Genomic DNA, 26394 nt, shown 5'->3' with positions numbered 1-26394 from the left:
CCCCAATGGTGCATAGGGCACTGCGTCATATAAACGCAGTGTTATCTTGATCGTTTACACATGAAGGAAAGGTGATCAGCCCTCCGCTTCAAGTACCAGTCCAGGGTAATATTGAATAAATATTACAGTGAAAAAATCACTCATATTTATTCTTACCCCCCCTGGGAATCGAACCCGGGACCTCCAGAACGGTAGCCGAGCTCGCTGACCATTACACTACGGAGGCGGACACAATATATATATGTATATATATATATATATATATATATATATACATGTATATATATATATATATATATATATATATATATATATATATATATATATATATATATGTATATATATATATATATATATGTATATATATATATATATATATATATATATATATATATATATATATATATATATATATATATATATATATGTATATATATATACATATATATATATATATATATATATATATATATATATATATATATATATATATATATATATATATATATATATATATATATATATATATATATATATATATATATATATATATATATATATATATATATATATATATATATATATATATATATATATATATATATATATATATATATATATAATCAATTCATACACTTTTTATATCACACGAATGTGCGTACACAGTACCTACGAGTACGCGGTTTTTAATATTATAAAAATTTGGTATTTGAAGGTTCAACTTTTTACCAAAGTTGCTACATATGTTTTCATTTAAATGAATTAAATAATGTGATCTTGGATTAAAATTATCAATTTCAACACCCAAATATTGTAGTGTATCATAAGAGTAAACTATTGGGAAATAATTCATGTATTAAGTATGCACATTACACATACACCAGGGTTCGGTGACTGTTTTAAGAAGAAGAAAAATTTGAGAGGTATAAATAAATGGCATAAAGCAAAGTACACATATAGTCTGCGGGCTCTAGTGAGTACTTTTTATAAGTTATTCTTTATCCTGCCTTAACCGATTCCTCAGATTATCTTCTCTTCGTTGGTAGAATCCATTTTTAAGATATGGAAAAAAATTCATGCACCATTGTATGAAAGCAAATTTTAAAATGGCACAAAATCTTCCATAATTCCAAAAATTCCATAGTAAAAAAAATGTACCCGATATTTTATGTATGTGTTTTCAATATAATCAAAGGGATAATACAAAAATAGTTTGAAACCATATCGTCGCTTTCATTACGTGTGATAATAATAATAATAAATTTGGATAACTTAAATAGCGCCATTTTCATAAAATAATACCTCAAGGGCGCAAGAGATATTGTGGATGTATATCATAGTAGAGCAAACAACTAGTATAAAATTTAAAAATTATCTAGTGCACGACTATGCACCACCTACTAGCGGATAATGGTTTCAAAAATCGAAATTTGTTCACAAAAAATGTAATAAAAAATACTTCATTATTTTTGACATCTCAACATAGATGAAGAAGAATATGGAAGCTGTCTGTTTCATCTATGTTAATATATCAAAAAATAATATTAAAAACAACTCCTATAATTAGAGATAATCCACATTTGTGTACGAGTATTTGGACACACTTAAAATGTTGTTTATAAATTATCTGGTCAAATTATAAGCTAAAATAAAAAAAATGTAAAAAATTACAATGAAACTAGTTGGTTAAATAACAATGTGAGTGGATCAGAACACAAAGTATTTTTATTTCTCGAAATAATATATCAATATGATCCACAAAGTTAATGCTTTCAATATTCAAAACAATTACAATGTGTTCATGATTTCGATCGTTCATTATTTTATACCGATGAAATTATCCATTTAGCTCTTCTTAGTATTAATAGCTAATAAATAATATCTGACGAAAAATATTTCGAAAATTGTTAAAAAAAAAATATATATAAACAAGTTGAATTTACTTACAACACAGGATGTCACAGAGTCCAAGGAGTGGATGGAGTGCGCTCGCATGTAGTACTGCTGCCACAGGCTCGGCTTCCTAGCGTGAGGACTTGGAGCCCGAACTGATGAAGGGGCCAGAGTCCTCACAACAGGCCGCGCAGGACCTCGAGCAAGAGCTGTCGACAGCTCCCTGAGCTCTTCAGGACCCGCTCTCCTCAGGGCAACAAGCCCCATAGCAACTCTTTCCCTAGCCTCGTTTAAAACGCCGGACTGCACTGATTGAGGCGCTCGTCTACCGTCGAGGGCTTCTTCTAATGCTGCTGCTACGTCTTGTAGCAAGGCTCGAAGATAGTCCTCGCGTTCTACTGTAACACTCCCACTTTGCAACTCTTCTCGTATATCGTTATAATCTATGTCACTTGCTCTAATAGCTTGAACCAGTTTGCCATCTGCTTCTCTTTCAACATCGGCTATCGTCGTATACTCAACTTCGTTTATTATTTTATCCGGTTCTTTGATCGAATTATCACTAGGCACATCTTTGATTTTTGGTTTATCATCACTTCCACTTCTCGCGTCGGAGTATATATATCCTTTGTCGTGTTTATCACCCAGAGATACAATTTTCGCGTTGCTCCTAACTTCTCTGACACTGCTCGTCTGGGTTCTCGCTTCTTCTTCGGCAATGAAATGAGAGTAGAGCAAGAAAGGGTCGGCTTGCAAGGAATCAAAGTACACATCTGATTCTTTTCTTACAGCTTCTCCTGATTTGTCTTTTTTGATGATTTTTTTGTCTTCTTTGACGATATTTGGTTTTTCTTCTTCTACTGGTTTTTCTGCTTGTACTTTATTCTTTACTAGTTTTATGGTTTTTAAGCTGCTGTCGCTGTCGCTTTTAGCTGAATTTGCGCCAGATTTTCTGTCTCTAGGTTCAGATACGTAGCTGTTTTCTTTAGCTCTTCTCGATCTCCTGGAGACGTACCTGAAATCATCGCGACTGGATTTTCTAGATTTGTAAGTATTGTTCTTTTCTCTTTCCTTTCTTCTTCTTGCCCTAGCGTCGCTTAGTTCGTTTAATTTCATCAAGTAATCGAATTCTTTCGTGATGTAGTTGACTTCACTTGCATCTGTTACGCTGATTCTTCTAGTGGGATAAGCTCTCCTGACGTCTTTTTCTCCTTGGTGTTTGAGATAGTTTTGATGTCGTGCGATGAAGGTGTCGAGGTGTCTTCCGGTATCGCTCCTGCTGGAGTATCCATCGCTTGTTGCCGCGTAGGTTCCTTCCTTCGTCAGCAGCTGGTGAAGGAACCTCTCTCCTCTTCCGGTTCCGCTTCTAAAGGAAGAATCACTCGGAGCTTGGTACACCTGGCTCCTGAGCAGGATGTTGCCCCTTGTGGAGATGGGACGGCGGCTGTAAGTGGAGTAGAGGTTGTAAGGATCTTCATGAGGCCACACGGGGTGCGGGACGTGGCGGGGGTCCAGGTGGGAGGGGGGAGGCCTGCTGGCCAGGGAGCCTCCTCCCGACCCCCTCTGACTCCCGTACCCTGACGATGAGGCTTTCGATCTCCCAGCCACGGCATCTTCGGCCTCCGAGTAAATTGGATTTACCCTGAAACAAAAATAAAGATTTTTTAATTCTGAATATCCGCAGCCTATTTATTACATACAAAGATGTTTAAATAATAAAATGTATAAAAAAAGGGAATCTCCAAATCCTTGTAATTTCAGTTCACTAAGAAATTATTTTTACATTCTGTGAATCCCAAGTCTGGGTATTCACAGGGCTTACGACCTGTCGTAGGCTTAAAAGCTTATGACACTGCCCGTGAAGCTACGGAAGAATCATTTGAAATTTTTGTGAATTCCAAATTTTTTTAGTAGTGTCTTCTTCTTCTTCGTTCCATGTTAACTCCCTGGTGGAGCATATGGCCAACACGAGACGTCTCCAAGTCACTCTGTCACGCGCCATCTCCTTGGCTTCCTCGCAGGTCAATCCGGCGTCTCTAAGTTCCGCTGAGTATAGTCGGTTGAGTAGTGTAGTTGTCAATAATTGGTAAAATGGTGAATGTTACTAAGTGATCACTTAAACCAGCCTATGATTGGCAATATAATATAATTGAATATGTACCTGGTTAGTGAGGGTGCCCCCCCCACCCATCCCTGCATGGTCTCCCCCCGCGACCCGCATGCCCCACCCTCAGACCCGCAACACCTAAAAGAATAGAAAACAATAAATTAATATAGGTTTTTAACTTGTCACTTTCCCTACAACAGTGTTTGTTTTGATTTTTCTTCAGTACCTACAGTGATTGTTAAGGGCTAATACATGATGGAATGGAATGAGGAAAGCCTTTTTTATTAAGCAGAGACTCTTTCCATATGTATGTGAGGTCGAAATCCTGGATTATACTCATTCCAACATAGATGGCTGTTGTGAACTCGCACATCTGGGCTACGAGTTTGATCAATATATCTAGAAGTTTCAAATTTTTCAGTAGTGTGGTTGTCAATCATGGGTAGAATTAGTGAATGTTACTAATGTTGTAAATGTCCAGACTTCCATGTTCTTATTTATTGATTTGGCGTTTAATTTGTGGAACTCCATTTTGATTTATGTATTAATTTTAAATCAAACACAGATTTTTTTTGAGTCTACTAGGTTGTATTTTATTAACAAAAACACATAAAAATTAATATTGTGACAATTGTTTCAAATTAATATTGTGACAATTGTTTCGCCTAGTTATGGCATAATCAAACGAATGTAACGAAATAATTGTCAAAATATTCATTTTTATGTGTTTTTGTTAATAAAATACAACTTAGTAGAGTAAAAAAATCTGTGTTTGATTTAAAATTAATACATAAATTCCATATTCTTCTTCATCTATGTTGAGATGTCAAAAATAACTCCTAATTGGAGATAATCCAGATTTGTGAACATGTATTTGGACACACTAAAAATAAGTATACATACATTAAAAAAAATTCCTGAGTAAAAAAATCCATTTACTGAGAAAATTCGGATAATTGGTTCCAAGAGCAGTATAAATTAGTATCTTTTTGGTACGTGGGCCAATCTATGTATTTGTCCTACTCGTATACCATCTACCGAGAGATCGTTGACTTCAATTCATTATGTCAATGAGTCGACAAACTATCGATTACAATCGGCATTTTATATAACATTATCATATGTAGGTATCCACATTAATTATTATCAATATTACATTACACACGTCTCGTGACACACTGCCCTAGTCAGTGTGGCCACCGCCACCGTGCATACGATGCGGGCGTGCTGGCACGGATCAGTACGAATTAAAAGATGTTGACTACATATATACAGATAAAACCCTTGGAAACACATGTAAAATGTAATGACTTTACACAGTATCTAACACATGGGAGGGGCCTTCGTCCAGGAGTAGACGGAAAGAGGCTGAAGAAGAAGAAGACACACAGTTAAGGATATGTGAAAGACTTAGACTATATCCTGGTAAAAATCTTTGAAACACGTGTAAAATATATATGTACATGTAAAAGATCATGACTTTATGTGTCGCCTACTGTCAAAATCCGCCAGATCCATGTAAGTCGATTTTCCGAAACATGCAAAATTCTCCGGATAAAATTTATGTTGAAAAGATTTGTCTATCTTTAGATAAAATATTATGAAATAGGGAATTTTAACATTTTTTTAGATTTTATTCAGCATTTAAAGAAAAAAACACGAGACAAAAATTGATAATGACGTCATCTTAATTTTTGACCAATCCCCGCTCTCTGATTGGCCGATATGGGTCAGAAGGCAAGTTCCATTAATGTAGCAGAATTTGAAATACAACGCTGTTTTTAAGTATTTTTAGCAAGGTTTTCAAGTAAATAAATATTTTCAAGTAAACAAACAATTGGCATTCCGAAAGAGTATTTATTTTAAAATCTTATAAAATTGGATCTGGCGGATTTTGAAAGTAGGCAGAACATACATATACAGGTATAACTCTTTGAAGCACTTGTAAAAGATAATGACAGTTTTTCTTCACACATTCGATCTCCTGAGTTCTTCCACCCGAACTATCTTAATACACCTTTCCTAATTTTTTCGATAATGCTTATCTCAGCCTTGCATTCTTTCTTTATATCACCATTCAAAAATTTATCATACATTAATAGCATTTGGACTACATTTAGTCTACCTTCATCCTTTTTTTCCCAACTACATGATTCACTTCTATACATTGGGGTTGGAGCCAGAACTGTGTGATGTACTGCCAGTTTATTTTTCAGTTATAGATTTTAATTTACTTTGACTGAATCATCGCACTATTTATTCTGTTCCTAGAATTTGCTCCACTTTCTATATCTTTTTTGAAGCCTGATAATTCGTTTCTTGTGTATAACACGTCCCATTTAATCCGTATCCCGTGTAAAAATCCAGTTAACAGAACCCAACAGCAAATCATCAATGTAGATTTTTCTTTTCCTCAATAAATAATGATAAATCTTTGTTTAATGGCTCGTGATTACACATAATGGATACAAAAAACAAACGTAATAATTATATTATATTGTGTAATACACATATGCGTGTGGGCGTGCAAGCTGTGGTGTTAAAAGTGAAATTTCTTATTATTATATTATGCTCGCATACCTCGTTACGGGTGTTAATATTTCATTCAAATTTGTGACCATCTCAAAGCCGAGATACTAGTAAACCAGTTATGTATTCATGAATCGATGAAAGTGAAATTGTCCATTTTATGACGTGGATTTCTTCTTTTGTTTCATCTAATAAAGTGAAGACTGATGAATCTCAGAAATGAAGGCTCTTAGGCTCTAAGGAGCATATTTGTCAAGAGTCTACGAGATAGAATAAGGAACACCAGGATAAAGGAAAAATTCGAGATCGAAGACGTCGTTAGGTGGGAAAGACAAGGAAGAAGACAAAATTAAAATATATAAAACTTGTATGCGACCCATCATGACATATTTAGTATGCTTAAAAAAACAATTAAACAATACCTTTTCTTCAAAATGCAAAAACAACACTTTTTGCCCTGTAGCGGGTAAAAATTATTTTAAAAATATGCCTCTTTTGCTGGGATAAAGTACATTTTCTGGACATTCCGAAAACATACACAACTGAAAATAGACGATTTTTGATTTATGACGTTCTTGAGAAGAGTGAGCGATGTGTGATCGAATGCAGAGCGAACACACCGCATTTAAAAACAACAATAAATTCAATATTATAATAATAAAATAATATATAGAAATAAAAATAACAAAAAAACCTGTTTGTTTTTAGTAACAAGGTAAAATTTTATTAATTATGGCCAAAACCCTACAATGGGTAAAATTTTGTATTGTAACTATAGTATACATTTTGATAATTTAAATTTTTCGTTACAAAGTCAAATTTAAAAATCGACTGTAACAAAATACGCATTAACATTTACATTGCATTTTATACATTTTTAGTTTGCCAGGTCAAATATCAAAGTCAATCGTAAGGACAAATCTGTGTATTTTTAGTTACAACATCAAACTTTAATGTCAATTATAAAGAAATATCTATACTTTTCATTAATAATAAAATAATAAAACCCTTATCCCCAATTGTGCATAGGGCACTGCTCCATATAAACGCAGTGTTATCTTGATCGTTTACACATGAAGGAAAGGTGATCAGCCCTCCGCTTCAGGTACCAGTCCAGGGTAATATTGAATAAATATTACAGTGAAAAAATCACTTATATTTATTTTACCTCCCTTGGGAATCCAACCCGGAACCTCCAGAACGGTAGCCGAGCGTGCTGACCATTACACCACGGAGGCATACTTTTCATTACAAATTCAAATTTTAAAGCCAATTGTAACGAAATTCCTTTTCATTTTCAGTTACAAGGTCAAATTTAAAAGGCAATTGTGAATACGCGCGCACGTCGGTAAAAATATAAGACTGGTAGCCTTTGAGCTCGGATTCGGAGGTGCGTTGCGACATGGGCGGGTATTCTAGATGTGATTAATCTGTTCTGGAATGAGCGCCGCCTAAGTCCCAATTAGCCCCGAGTTACACTTCACGACTTGCACAATGCCGTCTCTAATAATAATAAAAATAATCGACAATAACACTACATTGCACAATTTTGTGTGTGTGAAACTGAAAACCGAGCTAACCCGTGGACGCCTAGAACCAAATTTGATTTATTATTATTATTTTGTTTATATCATGAATAATAAGGTTTTTTTACATCTTCTCACCCTTATCCGCAACCCAATGGTGCATAGGGCACTGCATCGTATAGAAGCAGTGTTATCTTGATCGTTAAATACACGAAGGAAAGGTGATCAGCCTTCCGCTTCAGGTACCAGTCCAGGGTCTTATTAAATAAATATAAGACTGAAAAATCACTAATATTTATTTTGACCCTCTTGGGAATCGAACCCGGGACCTCCAGGATGGTAGCTTAGCGCGCTAACCACTACACTATGGAGGCGGGGAAAACATTTTTTACATCAGCATTTTTATTTGCGAATATGAGCATTTATTGATAAATATCAGCAGATTCGTTTATAAAGTCATATTATGTTTTAAATGTCAATTTTTACCGATAAATATCAGCATTTTAAGTCCTAAATAGCATTTTAGTGAAAAATGTCAGCGCAGTGTTTATAAAATAATTAAATGTTGGAAATCTTATCATCTTCACCGGTAAAAATCATAATTTTTAATAACTATTAAAATAAAAATATCAGCATTTTAACGATAAATATCAACGCAGTTGTCTGAATTGACATTTTTAGGGGTAAATATCATAATTTTTACCGGTGAAAACTAATAATTTTAGTTATAAATAAATATCAGTAATTTTAGTCGTAGATCAACTTTTTCATGGTATATATTATAATTTTAAGTCACAAATAACAGCATTTTTAGTTGTAAATATCGTAATGATGAAACATTTTGCCAACTTACTATTATTACGCATTATTCCAATAAGCTTTTTATTTACAACATTTTGATTGTGTCCAAATACTTGTTCACAAAATCTGGATTATCTCCAATTACAGGAGTTATTTTCATATTATTTTTTGACATCTCATCTCTCAAAAAAGAAAAAATTAATAAATAAAATAATATGAAAATAACTCCTGTAATTGGAGATAATCCAGATTTTGTGAACAAGTATTTGGACACACTCTAAATGTTGTAAATAAATTATCTGGTCAAATTATAAGCTTAAATAATAAAAATGAAAATGGTATTTTCTGGCGTTTCTCATGTGTGTGATTATAATCCAGGATTTGGACCTCAAATACTAATATAAGAGTTTCTGCTTCTCACCAATAGATGTCTCTAGTGAAGTTCTAGTGATTCAAGAACAAGGTTTCTAAATTGGTTCATGTATAAAGAACTTCCAAGAATTTGAGTAGTGTGGTTGTCAATAATGGGTAGAATTGGTGAATGTTACACGTGTGTAAAGTGATCACTTAAACCAGCCGATGACGGTCGTCAGCCCCGTAAATGCCCAGACTTCCATATTCTTCTTCATCTTTGATGAGATGTCAAAAAATAAGCTTTTTATTGATATTGCCAAGTAATGTCGTTACAGGCTTCCCCAATCTGGTGGTCACTGATCACTGGTCAAATAAAATAACAATGTTATAAACTATTTTTAAAATAACAATGTAATATACTTAGTAGTTTTATTTTATGCACGAAAATGTGATGCGGCAAAAGGTTAAAAAGTTTTGTCTAAGAATTTGAAAGCCCTGGGCAAGATTTCAATAATCGAATCAGATTAAGATGATCCAGTTTAAAATCCGAACACTCAAACCACAATATGTGACGAAACTTGTTTTCAAACATAGCGATATGGGTTACGGCAGAGGTTGTCAAACTTTTTATGTTGTATGACGACGTTTTAAATTTTTACGGCCTTCCAAATGCTGATAGCGTTCTTCTGAGTAACAACCAAAGTGATTCAAGTAACTAAACATGACGCCACTTTTATTACCTTAATATTACCCTGGACTGGTACCTGAAGCGGACGGTTGATCACCTTTCCTTCATGTGTTACCGATAAAGATAACACTGCGTTTATATGATGCAGTTCCCTATGCACCATTGGGGTGCGGATAAGGGTTTGAAGAAGAAGACATCCTATTTGTTTGTAGATTTGGCGCTTAATTTGAAGAACTCCATTTAAATTTTTACATTGAATGCTATTATCAAACAATGATTTTTAGAGTAAAAAAATCACTGTTCGATTTTAAAATTTAATATTTTAAAGAATACATCCAGTTGATCTCTAACTGCCTGGTAGTTGGAATTGAAAATTTATGAAGGGTAATTATTTTTACCAATTGAAGATTTCAGGAACCACCGTTTGAGAAGCCGATCACTAATAAAACAAAGTGTTTTTATGAATCCATTTTACCAGTTTCAAAACGTCCACAAAAAGCGGTTTGCATCACCGCAATATTATTCAAAGTCTATTTTATTATTATATTTAAAAATCATCAGATGTTAAATGGGCCTTGATGATTATTCAAATATAAGGAGATTTTTTATGAGTTCGTATGCATTCCGAACTCATGTTCAAACCAATGACCTTTTAAATAAAAACATGATTTTGAAACTGTTTTTTAGTGTACATTTATATATATATATATATATATATATATATATATATATGTATGTCAGTACGAATACCTGCAAAATCTTTTATTTTTAAGACTAGCAAGTGTCGTTAGTCGTCAAGTTGGCAAGCCTGCGCGGCGCGCTGTCATAGTCTGTGCGCGAGGTGTGTACTCAAGTTTTCAGACAAGATTTTCAATACTACTTCGAATCATGAATACTTTGCCAAGTTTTCATATTTTTTTTTACTATCATTCGATTCACATGCCCAAGCCATCTCAACACACCTTTCTTAATTTTAACGTCAATGCTTATCTCAGCCTTTGCATTTTTTTCATTATATCACCATTCGAACATCTATCATACAACGTTTTGCAGCACATTCGTCTGAGAGGACGCATTTAGACTGCATTATTTATATTATTAACATTTTTGTCAAGCTTTGTAGACTTCTTCCTGATGACACAAACGCCGGAGGAATCATTAATTTTCCTCTTTTTATGTATTTCTTTGCGGCTGACTACAGTTCGTTTGGCATTTCCGGATATATTCTGCTAAGGAAAGTGTCTTAACTCTTACACGGTGATCAATAACTTGTAGACATTTTGCTGAAATTTATTTATTAGGTTTAAATAAAAAATTAAACACTTGTTTGAATAATAATAATAAAACCCAGCATAGGTGGGATCAGACCCCTAGGAAGACCACCTAAACGATGGAAGGATAGCTGGTCTTCCACCTCCCAGGACCGACCCGAGAATGACAGGACCTAGTCCTAAAAGACGAAAAAGAAGAAGAATAAAACCCTTACCGCACCCCAATGGTGCATAGGGCACTGCTTCATATAAAGGCAGTGTTATCTCGATCGTTTACACATGAAGGAAAGGTGATCAGCCCTCCACTTCAGGTACCAGTCCAGTGTAATATTGAATAAATATTGTAGTGAAAAAATCACTTATATTTATTAAACCCCCCTGGGAATCGAACCCGGGACCTCCAGAAAGGTAGTTGAGCATGCTGACCATTACACTACGGAGGCGGACACTTGTTTAGGACCAGTTTTTTTAATAATATAAACACGACTAGTTTCGTGAACCAAAGATGTTAAACTTCAATAAGTAAAACTATAAATCGTATCATTTTCAAAATTAAAATTAAACTTTGTTTTAAAATCACTATAAATATTTTTTTAATACTAATTATGTGTACCGGTTTCCAAGCTAACCGCTTCTTTATCAAGACTTGATAAAGAATGGATGAATGATAAAGAAGCGGTTAGCTTCAAATATTTTTAGTGATTTTAAAACAAAGTTGCATTTTAATTATAAAATAGAAAATCCCAAATTTAGTGCTTCAAATCTAAATATTTGCTTTTTATGTATTTAAACGGTCCAAAATATTTTTAAAATGGTATATTTGAAATAGATCGTATCATTCGACCACGTTGTTTTTATAGCACTAATAATTTCCTTTCTTTATGTGTAATTTTATTACTAAATATTTTAATACGTGCCCGTATATATATGACATTTATGAACTAACAGCTGCAGTTTACAAACAGATTGGTAAAACGGGCACAAATTGTCTAGTTCACAAATATCAAATATTTAAAGTCGGGTTGTGGTCCCGTGGTAAGTATCACGGAATCTTAAGTCAGAGCTTCTCGGTTCGAATCCACCCTACCGCAATTTAATACCTATTTCTAATAATGAGCCGCTAGGCTCACAGAAATAGTAGGAAATTGAAATATTTGTGTAAATAGTAAAAACACAAATATTTATATTTTTTTGAAAAATAAAATACTATTGACGTACGACGCCATTAGCAAAAATAATAACACCTTTTGGTATAGTGATTAATTTTGTGCCACCCTGTATTATGCCTTTATTTAATATTTAAAGCGTGGGATATTTAATAACTCATGCTTTTGTGTTTTTCCTATCATTTACACATAACATAACATACACTGACAAGCTTTTTTCTATTCTTTTTATGTCGAGCAGTTACCTGTCTTCGGATTTTCCCGTTATAGCTTGATATGACGTAGGCGAATGCACAACAAAATGATGGAGAGGCAGTTAGTAGATACGCCTTACTGATATCATTTTATTTTTATTTTTATTTAAACTTCATGTACAGAAAAAAAAAGTTATCTTATTTCTAAAAAGCAATATCTTCCAACCAACCAAAAACAGACTAAAGATATTGGTAAAAACGTTTGATACCTTATATCTTCTATTACTTCTAAACAATTTTTCGCACCCAATGGTGCATAGGGCACTGCATCGATTGACACCTTCCGTCAGTACGGTTTCCTCCTCCGTGGTGTAAAGATCAGTGTGTATAGCCACCTTGCAATAATTCCCGGGTTCGATTCCCAGGGGAGGTGAAAATGTGTTTTTTTAGAGAAATATTTGTGTTATTATATTGTTGTAAATATTAGTGATATGACATTCACATATTTGTTTCATATTACTCTGTCCTTGTCCCTGAAGCGCAGGAGTGATCGCCTTGCCTTGATGTATGTAACACTCAAAATGACACCCCGTCAATACGATGCAGTGCCCTATGCACCATTGGGTGCGGACAAGGGTTAGAATACTCGTGTACATCTGCATGCACATAAGAGTAATACAGTAAAAGGCAGCAAGTCTGGTTTTTATTACCTCGTGCACATAGTATACATTGGGGACTGCGTCCACCCTGCTGTGGCTGTAATTTTCTCATCTCGGTATATGACTCTAAATTATGATTGACGATCACAGCTCCGTTAGACATTTAGCTCCATGACACGTAATTTAAAATGTAATTTACCAATAGTAATGGTAGATTCACGCGGTGGAATCATTATATTTAATATAATATAACACATTGTTACATATTGCGATTTTTCGTTCTGCCGCGTTGCGTAACTGTACGAATTTCTTCCTTGGGAGTTTTTGCAATGCTGGTACACTTTTTATTTGTTAAAAAACAATGGTCGAATTTGGTAATACGTCGTGCGAGGTAACCCTTTCACGTCCATTTATTAAATTAATTACATACACATAAATACTTGACTTTAAATATTTATTTATTTGTTTTTTATTAATTAATTTATTTAACTTCATGTACAGAAAATAAATATATACATTGGCGGGCTTATTGCTAAGAATCAATATCTTAATAATAAAATAATAAAACCCTTACCGCACCCCAATGGTGCATAGGGCACTGTGTCATATAAACGCAGTGTTATCTTGATCGTTTACACATGAAGGAAAGGTGATCAGCCCTCCGCTTCAGGTACCAGTCCAGGGTAATATTAAATAAATATTACAGTGAAAAAAATCACTTATATTTATCCGCCTCCGTAGTGTAATGGTCAGCACACTCGGCTACCGTTCTGGAGGTCCTGGGTTCGATTCCCAGGGGGGGTAAAATAAATATATATCTTATAACCAACCAAAAACAGACCTGTCAAAATATTTGATACCTACCTTATAACTTATAAGAAAGCATTGTAAAATACGATTTAGCGTTCCAAGCCGAAAGAATAGTAAATTTTTATGTATTTTTTATTAACGTTTATTTATATATGGAAGGCAACTACGCTGACCATTACGCATACATATGTCATTACACATATATATGTCCGCCTCCGTAGTGTAATGGTCAGCACGCTCGGCTACCGTTCTGGGGGTCCCGGGTTCGATTCGCAGGGGGGTTTAATATAAATATAAATATAAGTGATTTTTTCACTCTAATATTTATTCAATATCACACTGGACTGGTACTTGAAGTGGAGGGCTGATAACCTTTCCTTCATGTGTAAACGATCGAGATAACACTGCGTTTATATGAAGCAGTGCCCTATGCACCATTGGGGTGCGTAAGGGTTTTATTATATTATTATTATTTATATATAAAAATATATAAATAGTAAAGGAGTGTAACAGCTTCGAATACAATTTAAATAAAAATTTTGACTACGGAGGCTGACTGTAAATGTAATTTTGTTGGTACTCTTTTGTGTTGCATTTGGGTATCTTAAAATTATTTTTATATCTTTAGGATATGGTTGTTTCTAATGTTGAGTGATTTTTTTCGTAAATGATAATTGATAATTGATCTTTTTTGAAGATATTATACGTTACCTAAGAGTATCGGGATTATAACTAGATTTATGTATTAATTTTAAATCAAGCACAGATTTTTTGAGTCTACTAAGTTGTATTTTATTAACAAAAACACATAAAAAATTATATTGTGACAATTGTTTCGCCTTGTTAGGGCATTATCAAACGAACATTCGTTTGATAATGCCCTAACAAGGCGAAACAATTGTCACAATATAATTTTTTATGTGTTTTTGTTAATAAAATACAACTTAGTAGACTCAAAAAATTTGTGTTTGATTTAAAATTAAAACATAAATTAAAATGGAGTTACAAATTAGACTCCAAATCAATAAATGTTATAACTAGATTTAATCAACTAAATTAAAAGCATTACTCAATTTGAATTTCAAATTAATACCGCTAAAAAAAAGAGATTAATTTCACAGTCGACATTCAAATTCTTAAAACGTAAAAATTGTTCTAGTTTCATGTGTATAAACAAAGTTGGTATTGGAAAAGTATCCGTGTTAATATAACTCTTATCAAGTGTGACGCTTTACATAATCTCTGGTATTCGTAATGAGAGTTGCTATTCAGTTTACTAGTTGATGATCTGCTTACCCATTAAAAACCAGTTAAATTCCTATTTATAAAATATAAGATTCAAATAATTACACCGAAATATTATGTTTAAACATATGTATGTCTATATTATTCATTGATTCGGCATTAACTTTGTGGAATGACATGATTATTTTAATAAAAATTAAACACTTGAATAATCCACTTAACTGAGTTTTATTTTTATTTACGACTAGTTTCGAAAACGACAATTGTTTTCATCCTCTGGTACAAATTAAAACTAACGAATAAAAATTTATTTAGGTGTATATATAGGTTTATAAATATAGGTAGGGGGGTTGAGGAACAACATTTTTTGTAAAAGGAAACATTGATAATAATGGTGACGTATTTTGAAACAGTATATTATTAATTATTGTTTTATCTGAATTTAAATTTTTATGTATTTCTAATTTTTCTTAATTATTCATGACTTGACCTTTATTTGTAACAGAGTGTAATTATTTAAGTGTATGAGAGTCAAATGAGTGGTTAGTTTCCATAATATGATTTGCAAATTCCGAAAAATAATTTCTTGTTATGTATGTCTGTCTAAATTTCAGAGTTATTTATTTATAAATCTCTAAAATTCAGACTAAGCGTCACACACGCTATTTGATAATGATGCGGAATGCATCGAAACACTCATCACAATAGATTTTAAAAGAAGTGGTTTTAACCAATAAAAGATAAATGAAAAAAAAACATCCCTAGTTAATTTTAAAAATTTAAAAAACTTGTATGATACCACATTTCGTTCACTCCTTTCAACAACGTCTTATATAAAAAACTTGATTTTTCAGGAGATCCATTTTAAAGTTTAAAAATATAATAGAATAAATTAAAAATAAATATCAAGCCACTTATTGAACTTTTTACTATGTAACAGATATTTTTAGGTAAAACCTGAAGGTTTTTTTTTCCATTTGAAAAATATTTAGTATATTAAAAAAAAAAATAAACAATACCTTTTCTTCAAAATGCCAAAACCACACTTTTTGCCCTGAAGCGGGTAACTATTAAGTTAAAAATATGCTGATTTTGCTGGGATATAGTACATTTTCCGGGCATTCCGAAAACATGCACAACTGAAAATTTACAATTTTTGATTTATGACGTTCTTGAAAGGAGTAAGCGACATATGTATGCCTAGTTATTTATGTATAAAACTCTTAAATTTAGACCAAGCGTCACACACGTTATTTTATGATTATGCGAAATGCATCAAAACACTCGTCACAATAGATTTTAAAAGAAGTGGTTTTAACCAATAAAAGATAAATAATAATAAAAAAATTCATCATAAGTTTATTAAAAAAAAAATAATATTACTCAAATGATACCACATTTGAGTTTATTACTGAAAATATGACTGTTTAAATTAAAAAATAAAGCACTTGTATTAGAGTATCTTTTTTGAGTTTTTCAATGTAAACGCGACCAGTTTCGAGAACTACATGTGCTCTCATCAACAAGTGAAAACACAAACTTTTTGCATATTAACAGTTTTGTATTTTCACTTGAGAAAATCTGTAGTTTATTAAGTCGTGATTACATTTATTAACCAAGAAGTGGTCTTATACAAGTCGTGATTACATTAACTTACCAAGAAGTGGTCTTATACAAGTGTTTTATTTTCATATTTATATCATCATGTTATTCATTAATGATAATGCAAAATCAAAAAATAAATATGTCAAGTTTCGAAAACTACAAATGTTGTATTAATGTACTCAAAAGTCTATTTTACAAATATATTTAAATATGTTATTCAATGAAATTAATTTCAAATCAATAAATAAATACGACTTGTTTCGAAGTCTACGGATGTAATCGAAACTAGTTGTGTTTATATTAATAATCTCAAAAGCTGTCTCATACGAGTGTTTTTATTTTGATATTTAAATCCACATGTTATTCCATATATAATGCCAAGTTAAAGCCAAATATAAGTGACACAAATATGAATAAGTACATTACAGAGGCGGACGTGTGTGTACCGCCACATATGAGCAGTTACAAAATTTTGAATATTGGACATTGCAGAATTTGAGAGTGCGCGGTTATGCATGCAGCTTTATTCGCACTCCAGCCCACAGTAGGTCAGAGCGACTTTCTTCGACACCATTCCGGCCAGAGGAATAAGATAAAAAGAAATATTGTATAAAGTGAGCAGTAAGTCGTATAAAAAGGCCCGATGGTTACGCAACGCGGCCCGCAGACGGTGTGGGTATCGCGGGTACAGCGGACGTGCCGATAGACCCACACTGACAGAACGAGCTCGCTAGTGTTGGTAGACTCAATTTCACTTTCATCCTGATGTCAGCGAGCCAGATGGCGAACAGGGTGTTCGTGAATGTGAACAGCAATAAACTCAAAAGTCATGCCTCTAGGAAACTTTTTTAACCATTACCCCAAAATATTTTTGCGTAAATCGATATAACCCCCTCCCCCCATTTTGAAAAATCAATGTACACTTAAAAAAACTTATTTATTGAATTAAGTTACACGAAAAAAAATACATTAAAAAATTTAGTATGTTGGAGACAGACAAAATAAAATTCTCAAATTGGAACAAACGAAAATTCAGGTTTTCAGGTTTCCTTTTCAGTTTTTGGAGAAATGATGTTGCTTCATGTTTAATACAATTACCTAAAAATCGGGACATTTTGATATGTGAATCGTTTAAATTTGTAAAAATGCTAACCTGTTTATGAAATAGCAAACTAGAGAATTTCCTTATAAACCCGAAAAATTCATTTTTACCCCATTTGGGGTAATTTACCCTGGTTCCCCGACCGTTGCTGTAGCGTTTTCAAGTTTTAAATTTTTACTTATGAATCATATGAAATTTAAGTAACTTTAAACATAAAGCGTATATCCACTCAAGAGTAGGCATAGGTTATAAAACTCAAAAAGTTAAAGCTTGAGTAGGGTCATGATAAGCGGTGTTGTATAAGCCGTAGCTAGATTTCAAAGTCATTTGGACGTTAGGCAATTTAAAAAAGACTCAAAAGTGGTCTTATACCAGGGTATAATTTTTTTACAATATTTTGAGTGTCAAAATCCTTGTTCACAAATCTGGATTAGGGGTTTTTTCTTACTTTTTTTGATAAGTTTGATCAATATATCTAGAAGTTTCAAGAATTTCAATAGTGTGGTTGTTAATTATGGTTAGAATTGATGAATGTTACACGTGTGTAAAGTGATCACTTAACCAAACCTATGTAATCCCTGTAAATGCCCAAGCTTCCATATTCTTCTTCATCTATGTTAAGGTGTCATTTATTCACATATTTAAATCATCATGTTTTTACACAAAGCTAATTGCAAAATCGCTAGCCAACGAGTGGAGTAATAACTTATAATAAAAAAATGCTAAAAAAAATAAATGAATAAATAAAAAATAAAGACTAATTTCAAGAAATGCAGATGTCATCAAAACTAGTCATGAACTACGTTAATGTCACATTAAACTCGAAAGTGGTGATATACAAGTTTTGATTATTAATTTATTATCATGTTTAAATCATTAAATGAATACCAAATCAATAAATAAATATAAATAGTTTCATGAACTCAGGCGTCTCATAAAAGTGTTGTAAATTTTTATTTTTAAATAATTTAAATCATCATTATCTTATTCCACAAAGTTAATGCCGAATCAATTTTTTCGGTTTGTGTTCCCGTGGTTAGTGTCGCGGACTCTTGAGTCAGAGTTTCTCGGTTCGAACCCACTCTACCACAATTTAATACCTATTTCTAATAATGAGCCGCTCAGGCTCATAGAAAAAGTATGAAATTGAATTATTTTTGTAAATAATTTGTCCGCCTCAGTAGTGTAATGGTCAGCACGCTCGGTTTCCGTTCTGGAGGTCCCGGGTTCGATTCCCAGGTGGGGTCAAATAAATAAAAGTGATTTTTTTCACTGTAATATTTATTCAATATTGCCCTGGACTGGTACCTGAAGCGGAGGGCTGATCACCTTTCCTTCATGTGTAAACGATCAAGATAACACTGCGTTTATATGAAGCAGTGCCCTATGCACCATTGGGGTGCGGATAAGGGTTAAAAAAAAATAATAAAATCGCAAATATTTCTCTTTTTCAAAGGAAAAAAATATTGATATATTGAATTCTTTTAAAAAAAGCAAATGTTAGGTACGGTATTTCTGGGACTGGGATACACCAAATCAAAATAAATAGCAACTTAAAATAAATTTTCAGTTTTTTTGTGATATTTTTTTTCTGATCACCCTGTGTTCAAGACCTAAGAATGGTATGTACCAAGCGAGTACCCGGTAATGTAGATTGGCTATTACACAAATATGGTAAGAGCCCCACGTGGACTTACCGGCGGTTTACGGGGAATTTCTTCAGCGTGCGTTTGTATATCACGATTTAAAATAATCACTGTAAAATAAAGGTTTATATCGCTCAACGTTTTGATAATAATCGCCGTGTGGTGAAAACAATTTGGGCGTGTTTCGCCACATTTGCGAAAATTGCGATACGCGCGAAGCCGGTCGATTTGACCAGGCCAACAATTATTTCAATATTATTGTATTGCTGAATCGGATAGTTGGATTTTTATCCGTCTTATATTTCGTTCATTCTTTTCAACAACGTCATATATCAAAACTCGTCAATTTCCAGCTATGCTAGTTTTCGAAATGCCCAGAAAATGTACTTTATCCCAGCAAAAGCGGTATATTTTTAGCTTAATATTTACCCGCTACAGGACAGAAAGTGTTGTTTTTGCATTTTGAAGAAAATGTTTTGTTTAATTATTTTTTTTTAATATATTTAAAAAAAAAATTATGGAGAAAAAAACCTTCAGGCTTTACCTAAAAAGATCTGTTGCACAGTAAAAAGTTCAATAAGTGGCTTGATATTTATTTTGATAACATTTTATTATATATTTAAACTTACAAAACGATCTCCTGAAAAATCAAGTTTTTTTTAATATATGACGTTGTTAAAAGAAGTGAGCTATTAATCAAACATAGAAGAATGCTTCATTTTATTTATTACTCATTTTTTAAACTTCATGTACAGAAAAAGAATAAGTTCATTGGCGAGCATATTTCTTAAAAGCAGTATCTACCAACCAACCAAAAACAGACAAGTGATATTGATAAAAACATTTGATACTATAAATAGCTGTTTGCAATCAGAGGATAGATGGTACTTGAACATTTAAAAAAAACATAAATTACAAGTTGATGATAATAAGGAAGGCAAAGGAAAAAGGCAGTTTAGGGAAGGAGGTAGAGGGAAAAACTAAGGGAGGAGGTTTGATGGACAGTCAGGATTCTAATGATAAATAGTCATGTCTCAGACGTTTCGAATTTTTCGACATGTCAACATAGATGAAGAAGAAAATGGAAGTCTGGGCATTTATTTATGTTGAGATGTCTAAAAACAATATAAAAAATACCTCCTATAATTGGAGATAATCCAGATTTATGAAAAAGTATTTGAACACAATCAAAATGTTGTAAATGGAAGAATGTTTTTATTAATTAATTTTAATAATTTCCAAAGTACTAACCATTTAACTACGGAGGTGGACAAAAAGAAAACTCTTATTTTTAATTTTGCCTACAATTTCATTGATTGATTCGGCACTCACTTTGTGGTAATTTCTTTCCATTTTTAATTAATGGTTTAGTAGGTAAATATTAATATTACATAAAATCTAATGTGACATCTATAATCGAATTCTGCATCATTTTCAAACATTAATACAGTATTTGAAAATAACGCGGAATGCACTGTAATGTGATTACAACAATGATTAATGTAATGTAGATTTAAAGAATTAATGGTATTTACCAAGTAATATAATTTTATAAAAAAGTAAAGCATCCATAGTTTTCGAAACTAGTCGTATATATATTAATAAACGTAAAAATTATCTAATTCAAGTGTTTAATTTTTATATCAAGTTTTAAAATTTCAGTTTTTATTTTATTTTTATTTTATAAAATTAAACACAAACTTTGTTTTAAATCACTTCTATTAAAAACAAATTTTGGGTTTTATTTTATTGAGTTTATAATTTTTGATATTTCTTATTTTTTTTTCTTTAATTAGCTTATATTTCACTAAAATAAGCTATTATTTACACTTAATTAACATCATGTATATTTACATTTTTTTTAAAGTAAACAAAACATTTATTTTTAAATTCTTTCAGACTCTTTTCATTCTTCATACATTCAGACATATCATCATACATTTTCAAACCCTTATACAAGAAACAATTTTGTGACTCGGTTTTTTTCAACAATGGCAGTCTTATTGTATCCTTATTTCTAGTAATTTGTTCATGAAAATTTTTGTTACACACTATTTTATCCTTAAAGTATTTGGGAAAATTATTGTAAATTTATACAAAAAGATAAGCATTATTTAATTTTAGTCTCTTTTTTATACAAAACTAGTTAAGTTCTTCTCTAATTTTTTTCTGTATTATTTTATCTATTTTTTTTGAGCACCATTCTCATCGCTTTATTTTGTATAATTTCTATTTATTTAAATAATATCCCACAAAGTGTCAGAAAAAAATATTTTGAGAGTTTTTTTAAAATTCGATGTATGCTTTTGGATCTTCATATACGTTTCAATTTTCAAAATATTTAAAGACAAATAAATTTATGAATAAAATATTTTCTTACCTGCAAATGATGGGCGACTTGTCTCAATACAGTGTGTGTACCATCCAAGGAAAAACTGACGGGTATTTCAAATTTTCTTCAAACAAAACAAGAGAATTCACTTTGGGAAACAAAAAAGTACACTAGATGAATCATTTCACTTTTTGCTCATTACCCAGCACTCTCATTAATTATTCACTCAGAGTCAGCTATGAGCTAGTAATTCACAATGACATCGTTTAAAAGCTATTTTAAATCACAAAAGATGACGTTCGTTCCGGTTAAAGGTTAAATAAATATACTAGAGAAAATTACGAGAAAATAATCTCTCTTTCTCTCTTTTATGTGTAAATAAATCAATAAATATTTTTTTTTTAAAAGTGAAAAACTGTTTTCAACTATTAATTAATTTTTTAAAGTAAAAATAATGTTTATGTTATATTTTGTTATATGAGGGTAGAACGCTAAACCATATTGCTATACAAATTTAATGGCAAATCAATACACAACACAATAACTAAGTGTCGGGTTGTGGTCCCGTGGTTAGTGTCGCGGACTCTTAAGTCAGACTTTCTCGGTTCGAACCCACTCTACTACAATTTGATACCTATTTCTAATAATGAGAAGCTTAGGCTCACAGAAATAGTATGAAATTGAAATATTTGTGTAAATAATAAAAACAAAAATATATCCCTCACTCCTTTCAAGAACATCATATATCAAAAATCGTCAATTTTCAGTTATTCATGTTTTCGGAATGCCCAGAAAATGTTCTATATCCCAGCAAAAGAAGCATATTTTTAACTTAATATTTACCCGCTACAGGGCAGAAAGTGTTGTTTTTGCATTTTGAAGAAAAGGTTTTGATTAATTATTTTTTGAAATATACTAAATATTTTTCAAATGGAGAAAAAACCTTCAGGTTTTATCTAAAAAGATCTGTTGCACAGTAAAAAGTTCAGTAAGTGGCTTGATATATTTTTTTAACACAATGTATTATATTTTTTAAACTTTAAAAAACGTTCTCCTAAAAATCTAGTTTTTTTTTATTTATGACGTTCTTGAAAGGAGTGAGCGATATCTGTTTTCTTTTAAACAAATTATAAAAATAAAACTCCTATAATTGGAGATAATCCAGATTTGTGAACAAGTATTTGGACACACTCAAAATGCAAAACTTAGACTAAAAATGGATAAATTTTAATACAAAGTGACTGCCGAATCAATTAATGAAACTCTCGTAGATACCCTGGAGCATTATCTTGCATTGGTTTGCGCATACAAACTTCCTGTGACTGTGTGCAATGTGCATTTCAGATTATTGTTTAACCTATACATCCATTCATGCATATTTTTAAACAATAGTCGAGATATATTATAAATTTCTGCTACATATTTGTTCAATACATATATAGGATGGTACGCGTACAGAACTGCACGTTTTTCTCCGAGTTTTCTAAACAATTTGATAAACGCAATATGATTTTATAATCAGTAACAAACGTTCATCATATATCACGTAGCAACTAATCATTACACGGTATTACTATTATTAATTATGGCGTTAAATTATTGAAATTATTTTTAAACTATACTTAAAGTAAATTTTAAACAAAACATCACAATTTTCCATTATGTTGACTTTAAAAATATATTTTAAATAATAAAAAATATCAAAGCGTATAAAATATAAACTGTCATACAGTTATAATACAGTTGTTATACAATAAAACTAGAATAAAATAAATTTGTGTTGATTCTTTCTTTCAATGATAAGGAGAATGTTTAATTGGCATACAATATAAAAGTAAAAATAATAGACGTATCGTGTCAATTTGAGACACCTATAATGTGATATCTTCTTCTTCTAACCTTTATCCGCACCCAATGGTGCATAGGGCACTGCATCATATTGCCGCATCGTTATCTTCATCATTACTTACACGACCAGTCCAGGGTAATATTAAATAAATATTAGAGTGTAAAATCACTAATATTTAATATCTTTCAAACTTTAAGCTAAATTATTCAAAATCTTATAAACCTAAAAAGGTAATTCTATTCCCTGTCCTTTCCTTTTCTTATTTTCCTATCACTGCCATCTCCCTTTCTCTTCATCCCATCCTTGTCTCATGTTCTTCCTTTATATAGACCTCTATTATGCATAGTTGTGAAGAACTATAATTGGTATTCTGATGTATCATATATTGTAACTGTTGTTCTTCCTTCCAATAAAATTAAATAAAATAAAAAATAAAATATTTATTTTCAATCCCCTGGCAATCGAACCCAGGACCTCCAGGGCGGTAGCTAAACATGCTAACCATTACACCACGGAGGCGAACATGTGATATAGGATTTATTTATTTAATAATTTATTATTGTTAGGAGAGTTCAGGTACCTATTGTCGAGAACGAGGAAGCATTCGGAATAATAATATATTAATAATTTATTTACCTCTCCGTTCGCCATTGACGAGTAATTTCGTAATCTCTTAAGTTCTCTAAGTGTCTTCAAATTAGTCTCACGCGGAAATGTGAGTTTTGCATTGTTTGAAGATTATTCATACACTCTAAAAAATACGTACGTACCGATTCTATGTACAGTGAAAAAAATACGGGCTTACGAAACGTACGAAAAAAAATTCTAGAAATTTTGAAAAGATGACTATTTTTATTGAATATTATTTTCGATTCGTAGTATGTACATGCATATGTATATATATATATATATATATATATATATATATATATATATATATATATATATATATATATATATATATATATATATATATATATATATATATATATATATATATATATAATTGGTATGTCTCAGTGACTCATCTAAGTAAATCTTGCCACGGCTTATGCAATACTGCTTATCGTGGCCCTACTCGGGATATATTACCCAACTTTAAATAAAATATGTATGGTACAAACGGATTTTATATATGTATGTAGTTCAAAAATACAGGTATATGAAACTCTTTTTTTTAATTTTGAAATCTATCTACAGCTTATGCAGTACCTTATCCATTAAGATATCGTGGGTGTACTGCTAAAACTCTTGTTTTAATAATCCCTGTTATTAAAAGCTTTTAGCCTGATAAACATACCCGCAATTAAACTTAATGTTGAATTTACTTTTAAAACCTTAATATGACATTTCAAACTGCTGAGTGTATTTCGCCAGTTTATAGAACGTTGAAAACATTATAATATGCATAGTTAAGTTAAAATTTCATCTTTTTGAGTTTTGTCCGCCTCCGTAGTGTAATGGTCAGCACGCTCGGCTACTGTTCTGGAGGACCCGGGTTCGATTCCCAGGGGGGGTAAGAATAGATATGAGTGATTTTTTCACTGTAATATTTATTCAATATTACCCTGGACTGGTACTTGAAGCGGAGGGCTGATCACCTTTCCTTCATGTGTAAACGATCAAGATAACACTGCGTTTATATGACGCAGTGCCCTATGCACCATTGGGGCGCGGATAAGGGTTTTATTATATTTTATTATTATTTTGAGTTAAAGTTTTTTGGCAGTACACCAACCATAAAATATATATTTATAATATCTATCTTATTAGCTTGGTAAATACAACTTTTTCGTAAAATAAATAGTGACATGTGCAATTTTCGATGCATTCCGCAATATCCCATTGTAAAAATCGTTCTGATAATATCCTTTTAAAAACTTCCAATAGCGATAATAAGCCTTGAAAAATTAATAATGACAGCATTAGTCGATAGTGGTAATGATACAAGAAATTAATGATTTAATAATGTGATATGTCGTAATATTGCCTATACCGTTGACCTATACATGTAGACAATTTATTCAGCAAATCTGCAAACTTTCACTCGTTACAAATAATATAATACGTTTTAAAATGAAAATTTACGTAGTAAATATCACTGGTTATTAAAATCTATTGAAACACGTGTTTTGATACATTCAGCATCATTATCAAATATGATAACGATACTACATAAATCGAATCTATTGTCAAAATAGATTTGAAGAAAAAGTGGCATTTACCGATTAAAATTTTAATTAAAAACGTAAGACTATTGACAAAGATTTATGAAAGGAATATTTTTTTTAATATGGTGATTTAAATATGAACTAATTATATTTTAATTGATCGTGGGGAGTATCGAACTATCGTCCACAATAAACATTTTTTTTGAGTCATAGAAAAAAAACAAAGTGAGAATCGGATTTCGAAACTTTATATAAAGGCACGTAAACAAACCTTTATCGTGTGACGGTCGCTGATAAACTAAAACGTGTATATACATGCATATATTATATAGCTTTAAATTACTAATAAATCACTCACTCCTTTCAACAACGTCATATATCAAAAATCGTTAATTTTCAGTTGTGCATGTTTCCAGAATGCCCAGAAAATGTACTACATCCCAGCA

General features: G+C 31.8%; 1 protein-coding gene across 1 annotated transcript in view; it reads right to left on the bottom strand.

Annotated features, from left to right (window-relative positions):
- Positions 1-4132, bottom strand: part of LOC148308592 (uncharacterized) — a 49197-nt gene extending 45065 nt beyond the window's left edge. Inside the window, exons 1-2 of the mRNA XM_088261528.1 lie at positions 4055-4132; positions 1948-3535 (exon numbers count right to left, since the gene is read on the bottom strand). Of these exons, the coding sequence (XP_088117654.1) occupies positions 1948-3535; positions 4055-4092 (1626 nt within the window). The 5' untranslated portion in view covers positions 4093-4132. The remainder of the gene's footprint in view (positions 1-1947; positions 3536-4054) is intronic.
- Positions 4133-26394: the final 22262 nt, after the last annotated feature.

The sequence above is a fragment of the Brachycentrus maculatus genome, unplaced genomic scaffold (genome assembly GCF_059751285.1).
Source record: "Brachycentrus maculatus isolate JH-2025_06_01 unplaced genomic scaffold, ASM5975128v1 h1tg000157l, whole genome shotgun sequence".
Lineage (NCBI taxonomy): Eukaryota > Metazoa > Arthropoda > Insecta > Trichoptera > Brachycentridae > Brachycentrus > Brachycentrus maculatus.
This window is presented reverse-complemented; position numbering and strand designations above follow the sequence as displayed.